The 13,818-nt window shown below is 47.7% G+C and overlaps 1 protein-coding gene across 1 annotated transcript; it reads left to right on the forward strand.

Annotated features, from left to right (window-relative positions):
* The first annotated feature begins 11,895 nt into the window (after positions 1 to 11,895).
* On the forward strand, positions 11,896 to 13,323 carry LOC145820508 (uncharacterized). Its single transcript, XM_082916403.1, has 2 exons — positions 11,896 to 12,612; positions 12,775 to 13,323. The coding sequence occupies exons 1-2, from the start codon at positions 11,896 to 11,898 to the stop codon at positions 13,321 to 13,323; spliced, it is 1,266 nt and encodes a 421-aa protein (XP_082772529.1).
* The last annotated feature ends 495 nt before the right edge of the window (positions 13,324 to 13,818 follow it).

Below are 13,818 nucleotides of genomic sequence, written 5' to 3' on the forward strand. Positions count from 1 at the left end.
GCCCAGCACAGAAGGGCCCAAACCCCGCTAAGTCAACCAAATCCCGAACGGCCTCCGGGAGCTCGGCATACCAGTCTCTAGCCGCGGTGGAGCCATACCCTCGCACGTTGCGAGAAGTCACCTGCATTCAGAATGAACACATGTTTCAGCATGAAATGAATAAAGCTGCGTGCGAATAAAATGAATAGGCTGCGTGCAAAAGTAAAGTAAGTGGGCTGCGTGTTCACCATCAGTTGGGCTGTGCGCTCATAATATCAGTGTTTTGGGCTGTGTGTTCAGAATATCAATTTGAGCTGTGTGTTCAGAAAATCAACTGGGCTGTGTGTTCAGAAAATCAATTTGAGCTGTGTGTTCAGAAAATCAACTGGGCTGTGTGTTCAGAAAATCAATTTGAGCTGTGTGTTCAGAAAATCAACTGGGCTGTGTGTATAGAAAATCAATCTGGGCTGTGTGTTCAGAAAATTAGTGTTCTGGGCTGTTTGTTCAGAATATCAATTTGAGCTGTGTGTTCACCTTCAATCTGGGCTGTGTGTTCAGAAAATTAATCTGGGTTGTGTGTTCAGAAAATCAACTTGAGCTGTGTGTTCAGAAAATCAGTGTTTGGGCTGCGTGTTCAACTCTCAATCAGTGTGGGCTGCGTGTTCACCTTCAATTTGGGCTGTGTGCTCTAAAAAATCAGTGCTTTGGGCTGCGTGTTCAACTCTCAATTAGTGTGTGCTGTGTGTTCACCTTCAATCTGGGCTGTGTGTTTAGAAAATCAATCTGGGCTGTGTGTTCAGAAAATCAATTTGAGCTGTGTGTTCAGAAAATCAACTGGGCTGTGTGTTCAGAAAATCAATTTGAGCTGTGTGTTCAGAAAATCAACTGGGTTGTGTGTTCAGAAAATCAATTTGAGCTGTGTGTTCAGAAAATCAACTGGGCTATGTGTTCAAAAAATCAGTCCGGGCTGTGTGTTCAGAAAATTAGTCTGGGCTGTGTGTTTAGAAAATCAACTGGGCTGTGTGTTCAGAAAATCAGTCTGGGCTGTGTGTTCAGAAAATCAATTAGAGCTGTGTGTTCAGAAAATTAGTGTTCTGGGCTGTGTGTTCAGAATATCAATTTGAGCTGTGTGTTCACCTTCAATCTGGGCTGTGTGTTCAGAAAATCAATCTGGGCTGTGTGTTCAGAAAATCAATTTGAGCTGTGTGTTCAGAAAATCAACTTGGGTTGTGTGTCCTAAAAAAATCAGTGCTTTGGGCTGCGTGTTCAACTCTCAATCAGTGTGTGCTATGTGTTCACCGTCAATTTAGACTGTGTGCTCAGGAAATCAGTGTGTTGGGCTGCGTGTTCAACCCTCAACCGATGTGCGCCGTGTGTTCACAATCAATTTATGGGCTGAGTGCTCAGGAATTCTAGTGATAAGACCGTGTGTTCAAAATGCAAGCAGAATGCAAGAAAAATTCGAAATACGTTACAGAAAAGGTAGGAATGAAGTAAATACCTCTCGTGCCTCATGGGAGAGATGATACTCAGGCTCTCGCAGGAGGAGATCCCCGGGTGCTTGCCCGTCGAACTCGGTGAAATGATGAAAAACAGCCCGCGGAAGGACGTGTACTGGTGGATCATACCTCTCGGGGATAAAGGGGCGAACCCTCGGAGGCAGAGACATGATGTCAGGATCGCCTCCGGCGCCTGGAGAACCTCCACCATGGTGAAATTGACCCGTCATTTCAACAAATCTGCAAAAAGGGGCCAAAATGAGCAAAAATTGAAAAAAGTCAACCCTCGGGAAATGAAAAAGTCAACAAAAGTCAACTCCCGAGAAAATCTTCCAAATATTGAGACAAACTCACCTCAAGTGGCGAAAATGAGAAAAGAAGCCCCGAAACCAAAATTTAATCGGTTCAAAGTGCTTGAAACTGAAAGATTTCGCGAAAACAACTTACGTGGGACGTTGGAAAACGCATATAGGGCACAGATCTGAGGGAGAAAATGGTTTGGGAAGGTAGAGAGGAGGATTTCGGAGCTGCAAAAGTGAGCTCAAAGTGTTTGGGTGGATGTATTTAAAGAAAAGAGGCTAAAAGGACAAAATTGCCCCCGGATTAGGCAAAGTGGCCGGCCGGCCACTTTTTCTGGCAGGCCGGCCATTTACTTTTCAAGAACTAGCCGGCCACCTCCCTCTCCCAATAAAACTGGCCGGCCATGTCCCCCACATGCTCTCCAAGGTCCCTGCAAATTTTGAGGAAGATTGGAGTCCCCGAGACCTGAAAAAGTACAAGAGAAGTGCACTTTCTGGCGCGAAATCGCCCCGCCGGAACTTCAGCTTCAACTTCCGATACATGTCTCATCATTTACTCATCGAAGGTGAAGTATATCCTTTTGAACATGTTGTAACCTCTCCAGGAGGTGGACCGGAGGCTGCGATCGAGTCACCCTCGCCCAAACGCGCGTTTCTTCCCGCATTACGATGCACCTTTCTATCAACACCGTGATTGTCTGCATTTGATATCACATTGAACAGTATGCTGTTAGATATGTTGTGCTTGTTGAGTTTCTTTATTTTGCAGGCGCGATATTGTATGTACGGTTCATTTGAGGCTGGTGCGACCAGACGAATCGCGCAGGTATCATATCTTCTCCGTGTGAGACGCGACGAGAATTGAATAATTCTCTGCATTCTTAACTGCATGAAATGTAGTTGTTGCTTTGCATTCTTGCTTAAAACTGTTGCATCTATTTGCGAATACTTGCTTCATTACAGCTTGCTGTATTTGCATGATCATTGAGTTACTCTCGGCTTCTTGCATTGTCAGTTGCATTTTGCCCCTGCCTACGGGCATGCCTGCGGGCACATCTGGTTATTTTGTATGTTTGTCCAAGTCTTCGGCCTTGTCAAAAATGGGTCGTCTCTGGGCTTTGACATTCACTCCCGTCACTTATGACTTTCGCGTTCTGTCAAAGAGGGACAACTGTAGACACCCCATTTTTGACTGAGCTTAAGACTCAGACGTCACTGATTGAGCGCTTGGTGATGTTGCATATTGTGCTCGTTCAGAAGTTTCAGAGTCTCGGCTGCGAGCCTTGCCTTCGGACTTCCGGACTCTATTGTGCTTTGCCTCAGTTTGCGAACCAGGCTCGACTTTCTCTCTTTTCTCTTTGCGAAGGGAGGGAGAGGTCTCGTAGATCATCTCTCAGTGGCCGTAGGCTACGTTTTGTGGTCGTAGGCCATTTTTGCCCGTTTGGAGTCCGGTTCCCGGTTTTTCGGAATCGCTGGCTGTGTGCCTCGGTTCGGGACCGCTTAACCATCTCCGTTTGCTTCAGTTTTTGGCATACTTCTTATTTGCTCCCTTTTAAGGGACATTATGGCCCGGGAAACCGACTTCGTGGTTGAACGCCACTCCCGGTGCTTAACAGCCAGTTTTCGGGACCCCGAACTGCGTGTTTCGGCCCCCGAACCTTCATTTTGCATTGGTTTTGGTTCATTTTTGGCAGGGACCTCTGTTTCATTGGTAAGAAGGCCGTAGAAGGGTGGGAGGCCAGTAATTGTTCTGTCAGCCAACTTTATCCCTTCATCGCCCCCCGTCGCCCGATTTTCCTCACTTCAAAGCCAATGTTGAACACCCTTGGGCCATTTTCTTGAACCCTAAACCACATATTTGTGATGTACACACCTGGGAGGCCAGCAATATTTGGTGGCCGGCCAGTAATTGCTGTTGACCCTTTTGAACCCCTTTGAAAAGTGGGTTGTTCTCTCTCCTGGTTCACTTTTTTTCAGTGTTCAACCACAGGGTTGTGTTGTGCACACATCAGAGGCTCTCTTTGTGTGGTGGCCGGCCATTAATCACACTTGACCCTTTTGACCCTTGGTCGGCCGGCCACTTGCAACCTAGATAAGCAGCCGGCCATGATCCTCACATCATCTACAGTGCAACAGTGCATTCATTTTCCCCCCAGATTCTATATCCGGGGGGCTGCTTTTTGGGGGGAAACTTGATGGTTTTTCCTCCATTTCCCCCCCCCTTTTTCCCCCCTTTCTGTCTATATAATAGGGCCTCCAGCTCTGTAATGAGGGTTACAAAATTTCCCTCTAAGGCCCTTGCATTATATCTCTCTCCCTCTATGTTTTCCAAGCTAAAACACCCTTAGCCCTACACCATTTCTTCACCAACCCATAGCCCTACCCTTCCATCCTCCATTCCAGCAGTTTGAGGGTGTTCTCCAGAGCTTAGGAGTGTTGCATTTTGGTCCAAGAAGCTACCAAAGTTTGGTCTTCAAGAGTGAGTACCATTCCCACTCTTTTGAGCTTATTCTTGTATCATTTCTTAGCCATACATGCTTGCTGTTTTGAGCTCCGGCCCTAACTGAAAGTGGCATTTTTTTGAGCTCCTTTTCACTTTTGTTTAAGGGCCTCTCACTGTTTGAGGCCTCCTTGTTGCACTTGCATCATTATCCCTCTTGTATGTCATTATCTTGTGTAGTATTTTTGGCTTATGTATAATCTGTTTTGAGGCATTTCATAAACTGAAGAGTTGCTTATTTTGAGCCATTCTTCAACATTGTTGAAGGGCTCATTTTTGTTTGTGGCCTCCATTTACTACTTGCCATTATATCTCTCTTTTGGCCATATTTTTGCATGATTTGTTAGCCTCGGATGCTTCTATTTTTGGGCTCTTTTCAGAACTAAAAACAGTCTTATTTTGACCCCCTCTTCATGCTTCATTGAGGGTCTTTTACTTTTTGAGGCATCCTTTATATACTTTGTGTTATATCTCGCTTTTGGCCATATTTTTGCATGATTTGTTAGCCTCGGATGCTTCTGTTTTTGGGCTCTTTTCAGAACTGAAAAAGTCTTATTTTGACCCCCTCTTCATGTTTTATTGAGGGTCTTTTACTGTTTGAGGAATCCTTTATATACTTTGTGTTATATCTCTCTTTTTGGCCCTATTTTGCATAGCATTTTGAGCATTCTTGTATACTGTTTTGGGTCCGGCCATCAACTGTAAAGTGCAATAATTTTAGCCCCTCTTCAACATTCTTGAAGGGCCCCTTTGTGTTTAAGGCCAGAAACCACTACTTGCTTCTTTGTCCATCTTTTGGCCCTTTTCTTGCATGAGAGCTTAGCCATACCTGTGCTGGTTTTTGGGGTTTGTTGTGAACTTTAAAATATCATATTTTGGGCCCCTCTTCAACATTGTTGAAGGGCCCTAATCTGTTTGGGGTCAGCAGCTGTGAGTTGCTTCATTATCTCACATTTAGGGCCATTTTTGCATGCTAGTTTTGCGCTATTTGTGTTTGCTGTTTGGTCTTGCTTAGAACTGTAAACATGCTTATTTTGGGGCTGCATTGAATCTGTCTTTACATGTCATAAGCAAATAATGCATGCTTGATGTAGCTACAAGTCATTTCATGTGCTTAATCTTGCATTTCGGGACCATTTCATGCATCGGGTGCCATATTCCTATGATTCGGGGCTGTTTTGGGTCATGTTTTGTTGCTGAAATTTGCATGCTAACATGCCATTTTCCATGCCTTGCTATGTCTCGTTAGAGTGGCATTTTGTGCCTTAGGGTCGGTCCTTAGTTTGCGTGCATGTGTGCACGCATTCCGAGTTGTCTCATTTTCATCTTATGGCCTCCTATGTGGGTGTGGCTAAGGTCCACTTGTGTTGGTGTAAGTCCATTGTGCATTGTGTATGCCATTTTATTTCATAGCATTGCGTATTCTAGGTTGCATGTTAGAGCATTGTGTATGCCATTTTATTTCATAGCATTGCGTATGCTAGGTTGCATCTTAGTTGCATTTCATGCATATCATGCATATTACATCGTGCTTGGGATAGGGGTTAGCCCGAGCACGGGAAATGAGGTACGTTTCGTACTCCGAGTGACGGAACGTGTCTCAATTCCCAGTCACCGACACTCCGGATTATTCATGATGGAGTTAGGTCTTGTTGTGTTTATATGTGCATTCATTCTATATTGAGTTGCACAATTCGACTCCTTGGCCATCATGCATCGAGATGCGTGATTGGTGGCATGAGGATCGAGGCATGCATATATCTGTGAAAATACATTGCTATGCCCCTTTCCTGCTCTCTGTTGCAGCAAATCCAGAATTGGCAACCTTCCGAAGCTTGGCACGCTTTCCAAGAACAATTGTAAAACAGTGGCTAATCGGGGCATCCCAGTGGATTTCCGCGCAAGGCAGCCCAGACATGCATCGTTCAGAAGAGTCAAGGCAGTCCCTGGCTTGCATGCCAGTTTATAGCTTTCTTAGTTAATTTGTAAATTAATTAGGAATTTGTATATATTCGGACTGTATTATTTGGACTGTATTATTCGGACTGTACTATTCATTCGGACCCTCTACGCGAGGGCATAACTGTAATAAGTGTGCGTGTGTGTGTTGTATGTCTTCCAACCCCACGTCTTTCTTCCCTTTTATTTACCTGCTTATGATGGTTAGATTAGGGCATGTTTCAATTAGCATACAGTATGATAGCATGTTTGCATTCATTCATCTGTTTTGCATGCATCGGGCTCGGCGCATCATACTAACTGCATTCGTATTTCAATTCCAAGTTGAGTACTTGTTAGCTGTTGCATCTCATATGCCATGTTTAGAATAGCCGAGCCTGCTATAGTTGCATTTTTGCATTAAGCATTTCTGTATAATTAGGATCATGCATGGATTACTAATCAGTTTCTGTTTTGGCTTGGAGTACTCAGTGAGTTTTTATGCTTTAGCATCCTTGCATGCGTGTGAGTGACTGCCATGAATAGCATGCTTACCATGAGGCTATTTGCTTATGTGATATAACTGCCTGAATGCCTGTGGGTGAAGGTTGGGTTACTTAAATTGGAACAAATCATTGACTGTGAGTTTTAAGCCCACTAGATAGTGGCAAAACCATCTTTTCTTAAGCCCACCTGAGGGTGGCAAAATCTGCATTTTAAGCCTACTTGCGAGTAGCAAACCATCTTTCAAAAACAAATATGAAATTTTTGTTCCAATTCAGGCGATCCAGTCTATACTTGTATGTTGTGCGCATCACATAGTAAATCTAGGCTAATAACCGGAATAAGAACACATAATGTTTTCAAAAATAGATATCATGGTTAGTAGAGGCCGATCTTTGATCGGGCGAGCGGGGGTGCTCACGAAGTGACCTTCCCCAATCGTACCCAAGTTCCCGAGCCGAGGCAACTTTGGTGATGACGGACATGTGGCCTTAAGCAAACGAGTCAGGGTTTCCTAAATTTCTCCAAAATAAAACATTTAGGTGGCGACTCTGTATCTGGCAAAGCAGTCCATGTTTGGCACTTCTTTCAAAAAATCTGTTTTTTTTCAAAACGATTTGCCGGATTTGGACTCTTTGGTTCAGACTTAGAACCGTGACAATTTGAGAGTCCTGAGCTGTAGTGACCCCAAATGAACTGAACGGGAACTCATCCCTCCCGGGGCGTTCGGGGGACGTTTACAAATACTCTCTCTCTAACAGTCCTCTTCTTCCTCAAGTGGACTGACTTGATTGTCGGAGGGTCTATCCGAGACACCACCATCGGGCAGCTCACCGTTTCTGTGTTGCCAGGTAGACGCCGTCAAGAGAAGCTTGGAGTACAAGGAGTACGGAAAGCAGAGGATATTTCACCCCCGTACAATTGGCGCCGTCTGTGGGAAATCTTTGATACTCAACCCTTGTTCTTTGAGCTTCTTCGACCATTTCCATGGCCAACAATGGCGAAGCCCCACTGACCGTCGTCGATGGCGTCACACCTGAGTACGTCCGCTTGAGAGAAGGCCCCCCAAATATTCCAGCTATGGCGGGCCTAGAGACTCCTTCGCGAGGTGCGCGAGACAAACGCGGGAGGAGTACTGATCGCTCGCAGAGTCCAGAGGGCCGCCGACGCCGGGGGGAGTCCCATGTGCAGCGCCTGGAGCACAAACTCAAGGACCAAGACGCCCTCATCCGCAAGATGGCGGCGGAGATGGTGCTGCTGAAACGCCATATTAAAGGGAAGGGTGTTGCTAGAGAGGGCAACCTCAGTGAACGCACCCCGTTCCCTCGTTGTAGCAGTCGCCGCCAGGGGAGGACTCACTCTCTCTCCATCACCAGGAACTATGGGGTTGAAGATTCCGACCAAAGAGAATGCGGGTCCCTCTCTCGCGACAACACTTACCGCCCCTCACGCCCGACGCCGACGTCGCGATCCTCTTTCTCCACGCGTTCCAGGGACTTGAGGGATGTATTAGAGGAGAGGGCGCGTCGTCGGGAGGCTCGGAGAGTGCCGGCATTGCAGAGGTTGAGCACTCCAGTTCGTTGTAGTGAGGAAGTGGCGATGCCAGCCCCCAATGTGATAGCACCTGCGCTGGTGGACAAAGAGCTGGCGCGACTTACAGCCACGCCGCTATCTCCAAAGATTGAGAGTACACCACTCCCCGCCGGATTCCACCAGCCAAAGTTCACTTTGTACAACGGCAAGACGGATCCGTACATGCATGTGAGCCATTACCGGTAAGTAATGGCTGGCCACCGGCAAGTAATGGCTGGCCACCGGCGCAACGACGCCTTGATGTGCCTCATATTCCCAGCAAGCTTGGGAGAGCTGGGTTTGAAGTGGTTCGAAAGGCTCCCGGAGGGGAGTATTGAGTGGTGGCAGCAACTAGCGGAAGCCTTCGTCACCAGATTCAAAACCAACACACGAACGCCGAAGGAGGTCGACCATCTCCTGGGCGTCAAGATGGAGTCTGGATGTTCATTGAAGGCATACAATGCGAAATACTGGGAAACTTACAATGAGATCCTCGACTGCCCCACCAATCTGGCGATCACTCAATACAAACGGGGTCTCCCAGTCGGACATAGGCTGCGAGATTCACTCATGATGCATCAACCCACAACCATGGAGTCATTGATACAGCGGATCAATGAGCACATTCGCGTGGAGGATGACGCCGCCTCTGCGACCGAGAAGGCTAATCCGGTCGTGGCGAACAGAAGGGCGGCGGGGAAAGTTCACTCGGTTGGGCCGGAGGATAACCACCCAAACAACCGGTCAAAATATCAGCGCCATGGTTCAAACCGTGATGACAGAAACAAGGGCCGCCGAAACGACCGGGCTGACACTCCCCGTGATGCAGCGGAGGATGCCAAAAGAAAATTAAAGGCACGGACTTGAATCACCACGGTCTTTAAAATCCCCATCTACCGCATTTTGAGCGAGATTCGAGGTGAACCCTTCGTCCGTTGGCTGGGCAAGTTGGGAAGCGCGCAGAGGGGCTTCAATTCAAAATATTGTTGCACCTTTCATGAAGAACAGGGGCACCGAATAGAGGACTGCTTGCCGCTCAAACAACACTTAGAGGAGTTGGTGGCGGTGGGGCATCTTGACCAATACATAGATGGGGGCATCAAGGCCACGCCAGCGGGCCAAGCCAAGCCAAACGGCCTAGCTGCCCTAGAAGCGCCCCCGCAAGGTGTAATGAACGTCATCCATGGCATCATTGAATCGGCCAGGGTCTGCGAGCTGAGTGGGATGATCAAGAAGGCCGAGCACATGAGGGAAGTGCTCTCTGTTTAGCCTACTGTGAAGAGGGAAAAGACCAAAGAAAGGGACATCCTTTCATTCTCAACCAAGGACTTGGAAAGAGTTCAGATGCCGCACAATGATGCTTTAGTAGTCACTCTTCGTGTCAAAGACTTTGACATCAAGAGAATCTCGATCGACCAGGGGAGTTCGGTAGAAATTATGTATTATGACGCGTTTACACAAATGAAGTTGGAAGACAAGGACTTGGCCCCCGCAACGTCCCCTTTGGTCGGCTTCAACTCACAGCCAGAATGGTCAATCGGAAAGATTATTTTGCCGGTCAAAGCAGGATCGATCGTAAAGCAAGTAAAATTCTGGGTGCTCAAAGTTCCATCGACTTACAACTTGATCTTAGACAGGGGCTGGCTGCACGCCATGCAAGCAGTTGCTTCGACCTTCCACCAAGTCATGCGCTTTCTGGCACCAAGCAGACAAATAGAGGAAGTTTAGGGGGACCAGGTGGTGGCAAAACAATGCTTCGTTGCGGTAAATGGCAGCCGAGCGGCCAAAGGGTTCGTCCAAATGATTGAGGGGCCCGAGGGTAAAGAGGTCCTTGAAGACGTAGGAAGAAAGGCCGAGGAAAAATCGGTCGAGGATTTGGCGGAAGTGCGCATTCACGAGAACGATCCAACTAAATTCTTCCTCTTTGGATCATCCTTGTCTAGTGCCGAGCGGATGGATTATGTCAACTTCTTGGTTTCCAATTTGGAGGCCTTTTCCTGGACGCCTTACGACATGCCTGGCATCGACCCGAGCTTCATTTGTCATCAGTTGAATGTCTTCCCCAATGCACGACCAGTCATTCAAAGGACGCGCCACTCAGCCTTGCACCATGCTGAAGTGGTGGCAGAAGAAGTGAAGAATTTGTTGGAAGCTGGGGCTATAGAGGAGGTGCAATACCCTCGGTGGATATCCAACACGGTGGTTGTTCCGAAGAAGAACGGCAAGTGGCGAGTCTGCGTTGACTACAAGACTGTCAACCGAGCTTGCCCCAAGGATAGCTTTCCCCTCCCACGAATTGACCAGCTGGTGGACTTAACTGCTGGCCATCAGAGGTTTAGTTTCCTGGACGCATATCGCAGCTACCACCAGATAGCCATGTATAAACCGGACAGAGAGATCACGTCGTTCATAACCCCCAGAGGCTTATATTGCTACAAAGTCATGCCGTTCGGACTAAAGAACGCCGGGGCGACTTTTCAACGGATGGTGACAAAGATGTTCGCCCCAATACTGGGCTGCACCATGGAGGCCTACATCGACGATATGGTGGTGAAAAGTAAGGAGAAAGCTCAGCACCTCTCCGACCTAGCAGAGATGTTTGCTATACTTAAACGCCACAAGCTTCGTTTGAATGCTTCCAAATGCGCCTTCGGAGTCGGCACCAGGAAGTTTTTGGGTTTTCTGGTCACAAATCGAGAGATTGAAGCTGACCCATCACAGATCAAGGCTATACAAGACCTGGAGCGTCCTAACTCCACGAAGGACGTGCAACATCTTGCCGGGATGACAGCCGCGTTGAACAGATTTATCAGCCGGTCTTCGGATCGTTGCAGGCCCTTCTTTAAAACTTTGAAGTCCAAGTTCTTCTGGGATGACGAGTGCGACCGAGCACTAGCATACCTGAAAGCATATCTCGACTCTGCTCCCAGCCGAAACGAGATATCTTCCCTTGGAAAAATTGGCGCTGGCCCTAATGATGGTGTCAAGAAAGCTGGCACACTATTTTCATGCCCATACAATAATTGTGTTAACCAAGTTCCCGCTCAAAGTGCTTTTTGAAAATGTAGACTTCACTGGGAGAATTCTGAAATGGGCTGTGGAACTAGGACAATATGACATCAAGTTCCGACCACGCACCGCAATCAAGGCTCAAGCACTTGCTGACTTTGTGGCAGAATTTGCCCCTGGGATGCATCCAGTATGCCCGATTGATTTGGTTGGTGCGGATTTAGCACAACCCATGGTTCTGGCAACAAAAACAAGTGTTGGTTCGCAAGTAGGAAAAGGGACGAGCACGACCGAACTAACAAAGTCCGGCGACAATGAACCCAACCAAGACAAGAAAAGAGACCAGAATGAACCGATCAGAGACTTGGAATTGAGAAGCTCTCAGAACCCCTCTGATTGCTGGAAGCTGTTTATTGGCGAGATGTGGAAGCTCTTCGTTGATGGGGCATCCAACAGACATGGGGCCGGGCTGGGCATTGTGCTGAACTCACCGGACAGCCTGGTCATCGAGTAGGCAATTACACTTGGCTTCCCAGCATCCAACAACGAGGCTGAGTATGAAGCTCTCCTTGCCGGACTAACAAGCGCGCTAAGAATGAAAGCCACAGCCCTTATGGTATTCAGTGATTCCAAGTTGGTGGTCAATCAGGTCTCAGGGAAGTATGAGGCAAAGGATGAAAGAATGGACAAGTATCAGGCGCTGGTACGTGTAGAGATCAAGAAGTTCGCTACAATAAGGATGGAACAAATCGACCGCGAGGAAAACAGCGCGGCTGATGAATTGGCCGGACTTGCTTCTGCTCAGACAGCTTTTCCTAACCCCTTGATGATAGAATTTTTACCCCGACCAAGCATTGAGGAACCAGAATCAGCCGAGGTACTCTGCACCGATTTGGGTCCTTCTTGGATGGATCCCATCGTCGCCTTCCTGAGAGATAGAGTTCTGCTGGAAGAAAAGAAGACGGCCAACAAGGTCCGAGCCAAGTCAGAGCGGTTTTGGCTCTCCCCTTCCAGAGCCTTGTATAAGAAGTCTGTCACCGGGCCGTACTTGAAGCGTGTTCACCCCTCTAAGGTGGAGGCCTTCCTCTATGAGATCCATGAAGGCATCTGCGGCAGCCATACTGGGGGCAGATCTTTGGCCTACCTAGCGATTTCTCAGGGCTACTGGTGGCCATGCATGCAGGCGGATGCGCAGAAGTACGTTCGCCGGTATGAAAAATGTCAGAAGTTCGCTCATCAAATCCATCAGCCAGCAAGAGAACTGCTCCTCCCTACCAGTCCTTGGTCGTTCGCACTCTGGAGATTGGACATAGTGGGGCCACTCCCAGTGGCCCCGGGCAATTGGAAGTTCTTCATCGCCGCCACTGACTACTTCACAAAGTGGGTTGAGGCCGAGCCATTGGTGACCATAAAGGAAAAGGATGTGAAGAAGTTTGTATGGCAAAATGTCATCACCCATTTTGGTATACCCAAGGCCCTCATCTCAAATAACGGCACTCAATTCGATGGAAAACTCTTTCGCGGATTTTGTGAAGAGTTGAAGATCGAGTTTTACAATTCAATGCCGGCCTATCCTCAGACAAATGGTCAAGCCGAAGCTTCAAACAAGACCATCCTGGACGGGTTGAAGAAGCGGCTTGAGAAGGCCAAGGGCAAGTGGGCAGAAGAACTCCCTAATGTGCTCTGGGCATACCGCACTACGCCAAGGCGGTCGACCGAGGAAACACCATTTGCTTTGGCCTGTGGCATGGAGGCCGTCATCCCATTAGAAATGGGCATGCCAACCATCCGCTCTAAAAATTTCCAGCCAAATCTAAATAATGAAGCGGTGGCATTGGAGCTGGACCTTGCTGAAGAAAGGAGGGAGCAAGCATTGATCCACATAGCAGCTTATCAACAAGAACTCTCCAAAAAGTACAATAAGGCTGTGCACCCCAGGCTATTCAAGATTGGGGACTGGGTATTAAGAAAGGTGCTTGGCAACACGGTGGTCCCGGGTGAAGGAAAGCTCGGTGCAAATTAGGAAGGACCATACAAGGTGATTGGTCTCTCCGGCAAAGGGGCATACCATTTGGAAGATTCGGATGACAAGGCTGTCCCCCGACCTTGGAACGCAGCCAATCTTAAGGTCTTTTACTTTTAAGATGTAATCGCTTTTGTTGTTTAGATTTATGTAACTTTGAGCCTCTTGGCATTTTGATGTAAGAGATGTAGCACGATATTATGTAATGAAAATTAGCCCTCTTGTTGTCCGGTATTACATCTCTGTACAATGACATTGCAAGGATACAAGACAATTATGGCTGCCAGGGGCAAGGAGACCGACCTGAATGGGACCGGACTAATCTCCTCTCGCTGGAATGGAAACAGGCCGCACAAACAGTTGGTGCTTTGTCCAAAGAAATGATTGGCGAATGAACCAATTCAGATATGGGCCCAGCTGGGATTTGCTCGGCCAACGGGAATGTTGGCGACATGACCAACCTAAATGAAACATTGGTGTTTTGCCCAATGTAGC

This window comes from Camellia sinensis, chromosome 1 (genome assembly GCF_055761805.1).
Source record: "Camellia sinensis isolate YWXY chromosome 1, ASM5576180v1, whole genome shotgun sequence".
Lineage (NCBI taxonomy): Eukaryota > Viridiplantae > Streptophyta > Magnoliopsida > Ericales > Theaceae > Camellia > Camellia sinensis.

Bases quoted from the DNA above. Each gene is read 5' to 3' on its own strand.
- LOC145820508 (XM_082916403.1), top strand. From the start codon at position 11,896: ATGAAAGCCACAGCCCTTATGGTATTCAGTGATTCCAAGTTGGTGGTC. The intron at 12,613-12,774 runs GTGGGGCCACTC...GGTATACCCAAG, and splicing joins CACTCTGGAGATTGGACATA to GCCCTCATCTCAAATAACGG.